At 44.9% G+C, this 13,794-nt stretch overlaps 1 protein-coding gene across 1 annotated transcript; it reads left to right on the top strand.

Moving 5' to 3' along the window:
- Positions 1–1,159: 1,159 nt before the first annotated feature.
- Positions 1,160–9,785, top strand: ankrd34a (ankyrin repeat domain 34A). Its single transcript, XM_006805600.2, has 2 exons — positions 1,160–1,301; positions 6,165–9,785. Exon 2 carries the CDS (start codon positions 6,249–6,251, stop codon positions 7,842–7,844), a length of 1,596 nt encoding a protein of 531 aa, XP_006805663.1. The 5' UTR covers positions 1,160–1,301; positions 6,165–6,248; the 3' UTR covers positions 7,845–9,785.
- Positions 9,786–13,794: the final 4,009 nt, after the last annotated feature.

Genomic DNA, 13,794 nt, shown 5'->3' with positions numbered 1-13,794 from the left:
CCATATATTTACTCGATGACTTAAACTGAGCAGCACCTGTCATTATAAACAGGTGAAGCTTGGCTGATGCCGCGATGGCAGTGGAGATGGGAAAGTTCTCACAGCGATCATGGATTTGGATACCTCTGTGGTAACCAAGATGCTGTGATGGACCTGGAGGAAAGATTTGACACCCTGTGACAAACCTGCAACGTTCAGCTGCTCACCCCGGAGCAGACACCTGTCCCACAGGCTGATGCGAGTCTGAACATTTGCCCAAAATGCGCTTTGTAAAGTTTCTTCCAGAAAATTCTCAGAAACAGATCAAACATCAGGTACCCGTCTCTGCTCCTCTGTGTCGCTGAGATTTTATGCTAAGACACTTCAGGGTCGTGGAGGGGTGGAGCCTATTCCAGCTGTCATAGGCTGAAAGGTGGAGTACAACTGGACAGGTGGCCAATCTGACATGAGATAAACCAACATTCATGGCAATGGCAGGTTTATTATCACCAGTTAACCTGATGAGGACGTGTTTTGACTGGAGGAACCTGGAGAACCCTCAAAGAGACAGGAGAACATCCCTGTGAGGATGAGGATGATGAAGGTTTCTGAATTTGGTGAGGAGGTTCCAGCAGGTTCAGCAAAAACACATCAGCTGATTCGTTAAAATGCATTAAACACACGCAGTGTGTGTGTGAGTGTGTGTGTGTGTGTGTGTGTGTGTCACCGTGGGAACACTTCTGCAGGAATTCAGGACATCAGTTACCATAGAAACTGTTTCCATAATAGCACCACTCTGTGTGCGCGCGCGCGAGCGCTGCAGTATTTTATTTTTATCTTCTGGTAATAAAAAAATAAAAGATGATAATAATGAAGATGATGATGAGATGAAGAGTCTCTGACCTGCTTTCTTACAGTTACAAACATCCCATAATAATCGCTGTCTGCGCTGAAATGTTTTTTTAACAGCAAAACTCTCCCTCGTGCGAACAGGAAGTGTACGGTTGCCATGGAAACGCCGTGGCCATCTAACAGGTGATTTCTATTAAAATGAAGCAGCGGAACTAAAAACAGAGCTTCAGTCTGATCAGGTTATTGATCAGGGAGAAATGTCTAAAATGTCCGGTTGTGCCGTTAACCATCGGTGGGGGTGGGGTGGGGGGGGGGTGAATCCGTTGTAAGCCGCTGAGACTGAGGAGGAAGAGGAGGAGGAAGACGCGCAGGAGGAGGAGGAGCGCTCCGTCAGTCCGTCGGTAAACAGCAGCGGTCGGTGACGGACTCAGACGGTCGGTGAGTCGATAAAGAGGCTTCTTCATGCCGGGGTAAGAACACCAAACACACCTTCATCAGCTCCATCATTGCAGCTCTGCTCCATCTTCATCATCATCGCCACCAGCATCGCCGGGACCGGTACCACGCGCGTGCGTGTGTGGGTCCGTTTGATCGCTGTGATACCTCGAGATGTTTGAGGATGATGATGATGAAGCTATAGAAACATCGTTTATCTTCATCTTGGTGCACGCGCACGTGTGTTGCGATGGGACACGCGCGTGCACGTATCTCATGCGTGTGTAAATATAGATCCGCGTGCGTCACAGCAGCGCAGTGACGTAGAAACCGAGAGATCCGCATTCCTCCACAGCTCACCTTCATCATCATCATCGTCGTTGTCGTCATGAGTCGGAGGTTCCACCTGTGTGCCAGGTGACCGTGGGGACACGTGACGTAATCAGTAATCTATCAGTGATCAAGGATCGATCTCTAATAATGTCCGTTAGTGCTACACGGTGCTGCAGCAGAAACACTACCTCACACACAGACACACACATACTTGTTTTCATATGTTAGTGAGGACATCATTGACGTAATACTTTCGCTAGCTGCCGGTGACCCTGACACGAAAACCCTCAGAAATGTCTTCAAACTTTGTCTCCATAAGTGACTGATGGTCCCCACAAGTATAGTAGCATGCCAGTTTTTGGTCCCATAACGATATGTAAACATTGTAAAAATGCACACACACAGACACACACAAATCACAGCCCGTTTTTGTGTTTTATTTCCTTCAGACTCAGCTTGTCATCTCAATATTTTTGCCTTATTGCTTCATGAAACAGTTACATGTAACTGCTGCACACACGTTGGTCTATCCGACCTTCATCAGGTCACAGGCATATATGCAGTACACATGCTGTCACTTGGTGTTCTCTCTGCAGTAGAGTATCACTTCCTGTTCCAACACAGTGGTGTTTTTCTGTAGTATATCTGTGTAGCAATTTAATACAAAACTTACAGTAACTTCTTATTTCATAATCTTCATGTGCGTCCTCTGAAACACACTCTTGGTGTATTTACTCATTAATTTATATTCAGCGTTGGGAAGGTTACTTTTAAAATGTATTCCACTACAGATTACAGATTACATGCCCCAAAATGTATTTTGTAACGTATTCTGAATACTTTGGATTACTTAATATATTATCATGCTGTTTACAACTACATGAATGTCCTATTGCTGTGTGATTTATTACTATTACTGAAGGTTACTCTCCATACCAACACCAGCTAGATGTTTAATAATAATAATAATAATAATGGATTATATAGCGCTTTACAATGCCACTATTCATTCACTCTCACATTCACACACTGGTGGAGGCAGCTACAGTTGTAGCTGAAGCGAGGCTGCCATATCGCGCTATCGGCCCCTCTGGCCATCACCAGTAGGTGGTAGGGTAAAGTGTCTTGCCCAAGGACACAACGACCAGGACAGAGAGTCCAGGGATCGAACCGGCGACCTTCCGGTTACAGATACGCGTCCCAACCCCCTGAGCCACGGTCGCCCTGGTCATTTATGTCAAGATTATATAACCTTAACATAAATGAGTAACAGTAGGTGGACATTAGGTAAGGCTGCACTTTTTGCAGCGATCTCGTATAGAAAACTATTCTGCGCGTATATAAAACAGGTCCGCGGCTCTGAACTGTAGTAAAGGACCTCTGACTAATACGGTGGGTTCTGTGTCGGGCTCGTAGCTGAAAACTAGCTTTACTTTGTTGTCTGGGTCAACTTTGCTAGTGAGATATACAGAGGCTGTGTAATCCATTTATTTCAACAAAGTAACTGTATTCTAAATACCACCTTTTTAAACGGTAACTGTAACGGAATACAGTTACTCATATTTGTATTTTAAATGCGTAACGGTGTTACATGTATTCCATTACTCCCCAACACTGTTTATATTCACTTACGGTTGCTTTAGGGTTTCACTAGCTTAGCTTAGCTCGTAGCCAACTCGTTAGCAGCTTGGCCTCGTCACCTGTCCCTCCTGCACTTTCCTGCTCATTGTGTCAGATGTTTAGTTACTCCTTGGCCTCCTTTAGCAGTAATGATACTTGTAATAAATGTAGCCTATTTGCAGCTCTGGAGGCCAGGATTACTGAAATGGAGACTCGGCTTTGAACCCTTGAAAAATCTGTAGCTAGCAAGGCCCCTGTAGCCGGTGCAGCCGAAGATAGCGTAGGCCCCGCTAGCTGTCCCCTGGGAGCCTGTCCCGGGCAGCCGGGGAAACTGGACGGCTGAGTGACGGTGAGGAGTAACCGTAGCCTTAAATAAATAAATACATTTTTATTTATATAGCACCTTTCAAGACAGAATCACAAAGTGCTGCACATAAGATTACAAGTCATAAAACGATTTAAAAAGAGAAAATAAAACAGGCAAAAAATTAACCAAAAGCAGTTTTTAAAAGGTGAGTTTTGAGTTGTTTTTTTAAAAACAGCTGCTGAGTCCACAGTTCTTAATGTTGGGGGGAGAGAGTCCACAGTCTCGGGGCCACAGTGGCAAAAGCTCTGTCACCCTCAGTCCTCCTCTTAGTATTTTTATAGCAAGTAAGCCCTGATCAGATGACCTCAAAGACCTGCTGGGGACATCGGGCTGTAGCAGATCAGAGATGTAGGCTGGTGCCAGTCCGTGCACAGCTCTGTAGGTCAAGACCAGGATCTTAAAATCGACTCTAAATTTAACAGGAAGCCAGTAACTGAGATAACAACGGTGTCACATGTGAGGACTTCCAGGATTTTGTCAAAAGCCTCACTGCAGCGTTTTGCACAACCTGCAGACGATCCAGAGAACCTTTGCTTAGACACATAAACAGCGAATTACAATAATCCAAGCGTGACGAAATAAATGCGTGTATAGCAATCTCCAGTTCAGAGCGAGATAACATCGGGCTTAGCTTACCCACATTTCTTAAATGATAAAAACATGACCGAACCAGAGATTTCACATTGAATGTGAGAGTCGGGTCAAAGGTGACACCTAAATCCCTGATAGAGGATTTAACATAGAGTGAGAGAGGACTGAGGGCTTTCACTATCTGCGACAGAAACCTATCAGGGGCGCATACGAGGACTTCGGTTTTCCCCTCGTTGAGTTGGAGAAAATTTGCAGCCATCCAACGTTTGATCGAATCTAAGCAATCATTCAGACGCTGAAGCTTAGATAAATCCTCCAGGTACACCACCAACCAGGTTGGTGGTGTACCTGGAGCTTCTGTTTTGGTTGGTGGTGACACCCGCCGGGGGTCAAACTCTGGTAATTGGTGATTCTGTTCTTAGACTTGTGAAGCTAGAGACACCGGCAACCATAGTCAGTTGTCTTCCAGGGGCCAGAGCAGGCGACACTGAAGGAAATGCTGCTGGCTAAGGGTAAACGTAGTAGTTAAACCTTTACTCAAAAAGCATCTCTAGACCCAGCAGTCTTAGCTAATTATAGGCCAATCTCCAACCTTCCTTTATATCAAAAATCCTTGAAAGAGTAGTTGTCAAACAGCTAACAGATCATGTGCAGAGGAATGGTTTATTTGAAGAGTTTCAGTCAGGTTTCAGGACTCCAGTTTGTACATGTAAATGGAGAGTCCTCTTCACACACTGAGGATAATGTCTTTATCCTGTCTTCCTTCTCTCACCCCAACCAATCACAGCAGATGGCCCCGCCCCTCCCTGAGTCTGGTTCTGCCGGTTAAAAGGGAGTTTTTCCTTCCCACTGTCGCCAAAGTGCTTGCTCATAGGGGGTCATATGATTGGAAGATCCAATAAGATCCAGCAGAACCAGGCTCAGGGAGGGGCGGGGCCATCTGCTGTGATTGGTTGGTGTGGGAGAAGGAAGACAGGATAAAGACATGCTGTGGAAGAGAGACAGAGATTAATAACAGATATGATTCAACACAGAGAGGTCTGTTAACACATAGTGAGTGAGAAAGGTGACTGGAAAGGAAAAACTCAATGCATCATGGAAATCCCCGGCAGCCTACATCTATTGCAGCATCACTAAGGGAGGATTCAGGGTCACCTGGTCCAGCCCTAACTATATGCTTTAGCAAAAAGGAAAGTTTGAAGCCTAATCTTGAAAGTAGAGATAGTGTCTGTCTCCTGAATCCAAACTGGAAGCTGGTTCCACAGAAGAGGGGCCTGAAAACTGAAGGCTCTGCCTCCCATTCTACTTTTAAATACTCTAGGAACAACAAGTAGGCCTGCAGAGCGAGAGCGAAGTGCTCTAATAGGGTGATATGGTACTACAAGGTCATTAAGATAAGATGGGGCCTAATTATTTAAGACCTTGTATGTCTATTAGATAGATATGATACAAACCACTGCAGTGCAGTACCTGTAATACCTACAGCATGTTCTAATCGCTCTAATAGGATATTATGGTCGACAGTATCGAACGCTGCACTGAGGTCTAGCAGGACAAGCACAGAGATGAGTCCACTGTCAGAGGCCATAAGAAGATCATTTGTAACCTTCACTAAAGCTGTTTCTGTGCTGTGATGAGCTCTGAAACCTGCTACTGCCAGCTTCAAGGCAGAGATAGGTTGAACATATTTAAGATTGAAGTATTGATTAATGGTAGGAATTCTTTGAGCAGTCTTGTAGGAAAGAAGGTCTATAAGTCACATTGATGATTTGGAGAATACAATAAGATAGTCTTTTATTGTCATTGTACATGTACAACAGAATTGATGAGGACAGGATGAGGAAGTTATTACTGACGTCAACTCAGAATGAGTCTCAATAAATATCAGTGGTTAAAAACTCCATAGAATTTAAATAGTATCTTTGGTTCCATCATGTTAGCATGTTTTTTATTCAGGTGGACTCACCTCAATGTACTTTTTCTGCAGGTCATGTAACTTATCAAGGAGGATGGAGATTCAGCATTAAGCCAGCATCCTGTGGGCAGGAGGTCTGAGGAGAGGCGAGGGATCATGGGCGATGGAGGATCCCTGCAGACTGAGGGGAATGCCCTCCTCAAAGCTGTCTTCCAGGGGAAGTTGAGGCTGACCCGCCTGCTGCTCGAGGGTGGCGCTTACATCAACGAGGGCAATGAGCGTGGCGAGACGCCCATCTCCGCTGCCTGCTTAGCAAGCTACGATGACCCACAGACCCGGCAGAGGATGGTGAGGTATCTGTTGGAGAAAGGAGCTGACCCGAACATCCCCGATAAGAGTGGCCGGACAGCGCTGATGCATGCCTGTGCAGAGCAGGCAGGAAAGGAGGTGGTGTCACTGCTGCTGGAGAACGGAGCCGATCCCAGCCTCAAAGACTACTCTGGTTCCTCTGCTCTTGTCCACGCCATCAACAAAGGGGACCGAGACACCCTGCAGGTTCTGCTGGACTCCTGCAAGGCCAAGGGCAAGGAGGTGATCATCATCACCACCGACACATCTCCGTCAGGCACCAAGAAGACCAAACAGTACCTCAACTCCCCACCATCCCCAGGCATTGTGGACAAACTGTCTCCTGCCTGTATGTCACCCTCTGAGGTGGAGATTGGCACCTCCTCCCCTGCAGGAGACAAAGATGAGGAAGGGATCTTCAGCTTCAAACTCACCTCAGCATTACCTTTACCTTCAGCTCGACCTCCAGGTGAGAAGAGGCCACCTCCCCGTAAACTGCTTAAGCGTCTGAACTCAGAACCGTGGGGCCTGGTGGCACCTTCGGTTCTCAGTGGGGTTCCCCAGGACCGGGTGGATGGAGGTCTGGAGGAGGAGGGCAACAGCAACCTGAACAAGACGATCACAGAGATGAACGGACTGACTGTCACAGAGCCGGTGAGGCCACTATTGTCACGGCGTCACAGCATTGAGACGCACGACCCCACCTCCCCTAAACTCATTGACCGATCCTGCTCTGAGGACTGCGCAGGGCTGTCTGGTCCGTCGTGGGCTGACAAAGTGCAGCAGCACCAGATCCTCTACCGCAGGAACACAGCTCCAGAATCCCAGGAGAACGCTGCTGGACCTGGGACAGTTGTGGCCCGAGCCCTAGCTCACCCCAAGCTCACACGGATGGAGCACTATGAGTCAGATACCCACCTTTGTCCAGAGTCCATTCCTGGATCACCGGACTCTGGGAGGGTTTCGGTAGAACGGAGGAGGTACAACGCTTCCCCCTTGTCCCTGGTCACCAGTTCTTCCAGGGAGTCTCTGGAAAACATCCCCAACTCAGTTTCCCCCATCACTATGCGACGGCGTGGCCCAGGGCTCCTGGAGCGCCGGGGCTCTGGGACCCTGCTGCTGGACCACATCTCCCACACCAGGCCCGGCTTCTTGCCTCCGCTTAACATCAACCCGCAGAGACCCATCCCTGACATCCGGGCCAACGGGAAACCCACCTCCCCCATCAACTCCGGACACAAGATCCTGGTTCCAGTAGCCCCAGCCTCACCCAAACGGGGCCCAGACTTCAAGATGAAGAAGAAGCTGATGAGGAGACACTCAATGCAGACAGAGCAGATGAAGCAGCTTTCGACCTTCCAGGAGATTCTGGCGGAGAAAGTCATTGAGTCCAACGGGGATTGATGAATGAAGACAAGGGAGCAAAGCAAAGGGTAGCTGCAGAGACTAATCAGGGGTTGATTTACTGTGAAGCATCTCCATTAGATCATCACAGATGAACTCAAATTAATACCATGGTGTGGTCTTTAAGGAGAGCTGCACCAACAAGGACTCAATTCACCTGAGAAGAGTTTAGGTTTAATACAGGTTTAGTCTGTTCCTGGTGTGAAACTGTGAGGTCAGTATGAGTTTAATCCAACCAACACTGAAGATCATTGCAACATGCAGTTAGACTCTATCACCTTACCGATTACCTTTCATATATAACATCACATCTTCAGGAATCAGATTATTCTGAGAATATGATGACGGGTGCATGTCTGTGCAGGTTCTTCAGTGACATTGCGTGACGCTTGTCAGCAGTGTCTTCACAGGTAGTCCTAATTTGTTTTAACATATTAGTACGAAAGCTTTAAATCAAACTACGTATTCTTGATCACAAATACTGTTCTGGATCTTTAAGAAACCAAAGTGCTTGAAAAGCAGTTTAAAGTCAGTGAGTTACGAGGATATACTTGCCTTGTTTGTGCAGAGGCCCGGCTCCCCCTGATCAGCCACTGTGCTGACATACAAGGGGAGTTCTTAAAACACCTAGAATTTAAATTAAACTCAGAAGGAAGATTATTACACCATCTGCATGCCTTCAGTTCCTAATAAACCATATGACATATACCTGACACAGATATCACCTGCTTTTCATACGGTGCATGTGCATTACAACTTGTAGGTTACAGTGGGTCCTCAAAAGCATAAAATGTTACTGTTGAGTATTTTTGAACTAGAAAACGTTGATATTTATTCTTTATGAGTCAAACATCATGCAGAAGTACTTTACATTTTCCATGCTAAGTAAAGCTGGCATCACCGCAGTCAGCCACGCATTTGACCTGGAGCAGTCGGTGGGTTGGTTCTGGCCTAGTGGGCCTGTTTGATATACAGTGTTTAATGTCTTCCAGTGGCAGTCACGATTACTTCTTTCTAGTGTGGCAAACAGAAGAACAGCTTCCTGTTGCATCGTTTTGCCACAGACAAAGTGCAGTACCCCTGTATGACCAGTAGGAGATCCACCATCTTGGTGTAAAATTCCTACATCCAAGGAAAGCTCGATGAAGAACTCCAACCCAAGATCAGTTTAATGAATAAAAGAAAGGATAACTGAAATTACCCAATACTAGAGCTCAACATATTTCTTCATGCACGTGGTAATTCGTTTCACTGTTGTAGCTCCCTCAGATTTTCAGCAGGTTGAAGTTGAAACTTGTGGGTGAAGCTCTCCTTACCTTCATTTAATTGTCTGAATGTTTAGCCACAGAAAGCTCCTCAGATTCCTCCGAATTTCTCCTCCTCTCCTCCATTCAGACCTGAACTGGCCTAAAGAGAAATAATCAGACTCCTTTGATGTTTACAGATGCACAATTTGCACTGAGGTCATTTCCATTTTCCTCCTGCTACCAGATGAAGACACAAACGTCCTGCTGCAAACTAACTTGTTTTCATTCATAAAGCTGACATATTTATTTATACGCTCCTGTTTGATTGATAACGTGTAAAACTACCTACTGCGCTGTATGTACTGTAATGATCTATAGTCAATATAATAGTTGGTATATCCGTGGAAACCCATCTTTATTTTACCCGTTTCCTGTGTCTGTACTTTCAGAGATGATATTTTATTGAACTTGTGTTGACAAACATTGGTTTATTGTTTATGATACTCCAAAGAAACCAGTTCCCACTGTAAGTACTGAAAAACAAATCTGTACTGTTATACACTACACCTGTTTCAACACAAGGGGGCGCTGTTAAAGGAGCAGCTTGGGCAGAGAAAGTCAGTTCACTCATTTTATTCCGAGATGTTAGCAGGTTTTAAATCAGAAGCACCTTTATTAATAAACAGGTGGAAAAATCGTTGGAAACTGGGGCGTGTCCTCATCTCACAGCTGAACCCCCTCAGTTCACTTTGATTTATATTCAATCCTGTGAAAAAACCAAGCCCACTGTTACTAGTTCTATAGGCATCAACATGGTGTTACCCGAGGGAGGCACCCAGTGGGAATGAGCCGCAGGTACGCAGTCAGTCCACAAGGCTAACCCTAATACAAAAACAATTGTTCTAAACAGGTAACAGGTGGGACAGACGAGCGCTGAGGGGAATATATTAAAAACGAACACATTAAACGGCCACACTTGATTGGGCAAAGATGTGTCATAGAAACTCTTCAATGCCCGTCACCGCGGTAAGATAAGATAACCTTTGTTAGTCCCACGCGTGGGAGATTTGTTTTGTTACAGCAGTGGACAGTGCAAAGTCACATAGAAAAATTAGAAAAAAATAAAGACTGGAATAAGATATCAATAAGATACTGCACACAACTCTACACAATAGAATAGAATAAAATACTATATACACAGTTGAATAAAATAGCATTTGTATTCTATTTTATTCTATGAACATGCAAAAGCAGCGAGAAAAAGGATCAGTTTCCACGTGGCGCCTCGCTGTCTGCTAAAACACAATCCGTACATTAATGGGTGCTGATACGCTGATTAACAAATAGACCAAATAAACAGCCACAACCATCAGAACAGTTCTCAGCTCTTCGCTGCCAAATTAAATCAGCCTCAAAACACAGACACAGACATCTAAGGACGTCGGCCCAGCAGCCATTGGCTATCTGTAAACTAAAACAGGACATTACTTACACTGAGCAGGTTACCTCAGGAGGAATATCCCTCCCACTTTGCCTCATGTCTGTTTTTCAGTCCCCGGCAAGTTTCCAGTTTTTTGCTACTGGGGTACAAATAATTTAAACCTCTGCCAAAGCTCAAGCAGAACGTTATCTGGGGCCCACCTCACCAACAGAAGGCCACATCAAGCTGTTGTAGAAAAGCTAAAAAGGCCAAATAGCGCTGCTTAGACCCAGTATTCACACAACTCCAGGTTCACACAAGAGATCAACAAATTACCTGCACCTGTGCTTATAAAAGGGAAAAGCTCTGCCCACCAGGGGCAGTTTCCAGACTCAGGTCTCACCTGTCACAGGTGTAAGAAGCAGCCACCTGTATAAAAGTAGAAATGTTGTCAGCAAGAATGTGTTATCAGTGCTGAGGATGAGACATCAGCAATACTCTTGGTGCTGTCCATCAATCTGGGAGGAGTGATGAGGTCATTTCCACACAATGTGAAAGTCCGTCATTCAGGGTTGTTCATAGGATGTTGGTGTGGCTGCAGTCAATTTGTGCAAATATCAAAGCATCTCACACTCTACAGGCCTCAGTTAGCATATTAAACACTGAAGTTAATGACAGCACAAATAGAAATAGACCACAGAAGTATGGCTGGTTTAAAAGAGAAGAGGAGAAAACTTAGGTTTGCAAAGCTGCAGCAGACTTCAGCAACAGACGAGAGTAAAGTGCACAGCAGCAAACGGCTCGCTGTGAGCGTGGGATGACGAGTGGACCGTGAACTCCCCTGTACATCAGAGCGAGGCCGCGTGTCCCGCAGCTGAAGCTCGGACCAATCGGCAGGACGCTGAAGCGAGCGCAGACGGAGCTGCTGCAGCGGCCCAGAGTGCAGAGCTCAGAGAGCTGTGCGTATTCGAATGGAGCAAACTTCAATGAGCTGAAGCAACGCTGTGAAGAAGAGCGGAGCCAAACTCCTCAGTTAAGTATCTGAGGCTGAGACCACGGGATATTTCTGTAAATAACAATTAGCTAATGTCACGCATGAGACGAGTGTCATTACACTTTGGTAATGTAAATATAATATGGCTAATATTATATCTGTTATTATATTAATTAAGATTTATTACAGCAGTGAGCTTGAACTGAGCTTCAGTAAAGATTCAAGTTGCAGTTATTTATATTTCCTATCACCTTAAATCTTCAAAGACAAGCATCTGTGACAGTGTATATACAGATGTATTATATATAAGAGACATATTGTTCATTTAATTTGTTGGCATTATTACATTTGGCTCAATGCTTACATACATGTGTAAAAAGCAAATGTACGAGCTGTGATAACTGTGTCTGATAGAATGAAGAGTAGACTGATATATGAAATATTCCTTTATTGGGTGAGAAAATCAGACCATGTCATAACTGCTTTAAGTCACACAGAATAGATATCAGAGCCTTAAACAGGCTGACTTCTGCTAAATGGGTCAAACTGGGCAGAAAGTCTACAAACACATAACATCCTTATAGAATATGATGTAACACTATAGATCAACTTACCTCAGAATATATAAAGCATATAAACAATTACAGCAATATGATGCAACAAACACAGCAGCTACTGATCCAAAATACTCAAAGCTTCATAGAACTGAAACAAACATTTATTTTTAGCTCCATTCTGCTGCTGATACATACTTTAGGTTTCTGAACATTAAACTTGTTGCTGCCTTTCATAGTGTGTAACTTGAAGGCCCTGAGTACTTTCTCCCACACTGAAAACACTGGATGATAACATTATTTGAACATTACCTAATAAGACTGATTCAGGACAGACAGTTAGTTATGTTAAACTTTCCTAGCAGTCCTTCACAAACAGGGAACAGTCTGTCTATTCTCTCCATCTGTCAGCTGCTGCTGGCTCTTCCTCCTCCTCTTCCTCACACACTGCGGAGTTTGTCCTGGTGGATCATCAGGGGTGCAAAGCCTCACAGATGATGTGCAGCAGTGGGTCCCTCAGTCTGTCCTCACTCTGGACGCTTGCAGTCGTCACACATGGAAATCAAATGTGTGATAAGCTGCAGGATTCAAACACAAGTGTAACTTATAAACACATGTTCATACTTTTATTCCACAATCAGAGAGAAAGAAACAGAGAGAGAGTGCAGGACAGACACACAGGTGACAGTCTCAGGTGTAGACACTGCTACAAACAGGAGGATTTAGTGTTTGTGTTATTACAAAACAAGAAGAGTTCCAGATGGTACAGTGGACACATGTGTGACTGCTGTGATTAAAGCATCTTTCTTTCAGCTTAACGAGTGAACCGTCAGCTCGTTCAAACACACGTTAAAGTGCGTTTGGCTCGACACCACCGAACAGAGGCAGCAATATAACAGAGCTAACTATAACAGTGCAGTGGATCCTGCTTGTGCCGTGATATTCAGGACTGCAAACCGAGCAGCATCACTGACTTTCAGCTGTTTGTGGATATATGACTGACTTTAATTATCCATCAAATCATCACATCTCTGTAAGATTAAGGTCGACACTATTGAACGGCGTATATTTAAAGGCTTTAAAACCAAGTTAGTACAAACGTCACTAATGTCACATGACTTTGCTGACGTGGCCAACAGCAATGTTTTAATGTTCTTCATTATTAAACATTTGCACATAAATAAATAACATTCAGTACTTACATTTAAAAGTTCACTTTTCAGCTGCTCCGCTTCACCCATCCGCGATTTTTTCACAAAAAACTATCCACACCCACCGCCGCGCTATGAATTGTGGGATAGGTTGGGCCACGAAGGCTACACCGGACCTTCAAATCTGGGGAAATGAAGGACGCATTTGGAGGACTCTTTGAGGACAGCCTTCGTTGCGTCGTTGTGACGTAATCAGTCTACCAATGCGCGCTACAAAGCATGCGGTCGCTGGATTGGGACACAGCCATCGTCTCACATTGTCATGGTGTTAAATCACAGGTTCTCCTCTGGTGTTTATCTCCTGTTAGGGTTGGGTCGCCTTCTGCATTTGGCGTTTTGGCCAATCAGAGTTCTCTAAAGCTTTGTGTCGTAAACTGAACATTCATCAGGCTTTGGGGATTTTAGGGTTTTGCACTTTGATTCTGGGCTGAAGGTGGTTGATTAGATTTATTTAAATCTATTTAAAATAGATGATTGATCACTGGGCCTTGACACAGGCTATATGGTAATACGTTTACTTTCAT

This window comes from Neolamprologus brichardi, chromosome 11 (assembly GCF_056152115.1).
Source record: "Neolamprologus brichardi isolate AB-2024 chromosome 11, ASM5615211v1, whole genome shotgun sequence".
NCBI lineage: Eukaryota > Metazoa > Chordata > Actinopteri > Cichliformes > Cichlidae > Neolamprologus > Neolamprologus brichardi.
Note: the sequence above shows the minus strand (reverse complement) of the source record. Positions and strands in the feature narration are given on the sequence as shown.

Bases quoted from the DNA above. Each gene is read 5' to 3' on its own strand.
- ankrd34a (XM_006805600.2), top strand. From the start codon at position 6,249: ATGGGCGATGGAGGATCCCTGCAGACTGAGGGGAATGCCCTCCTCAAA.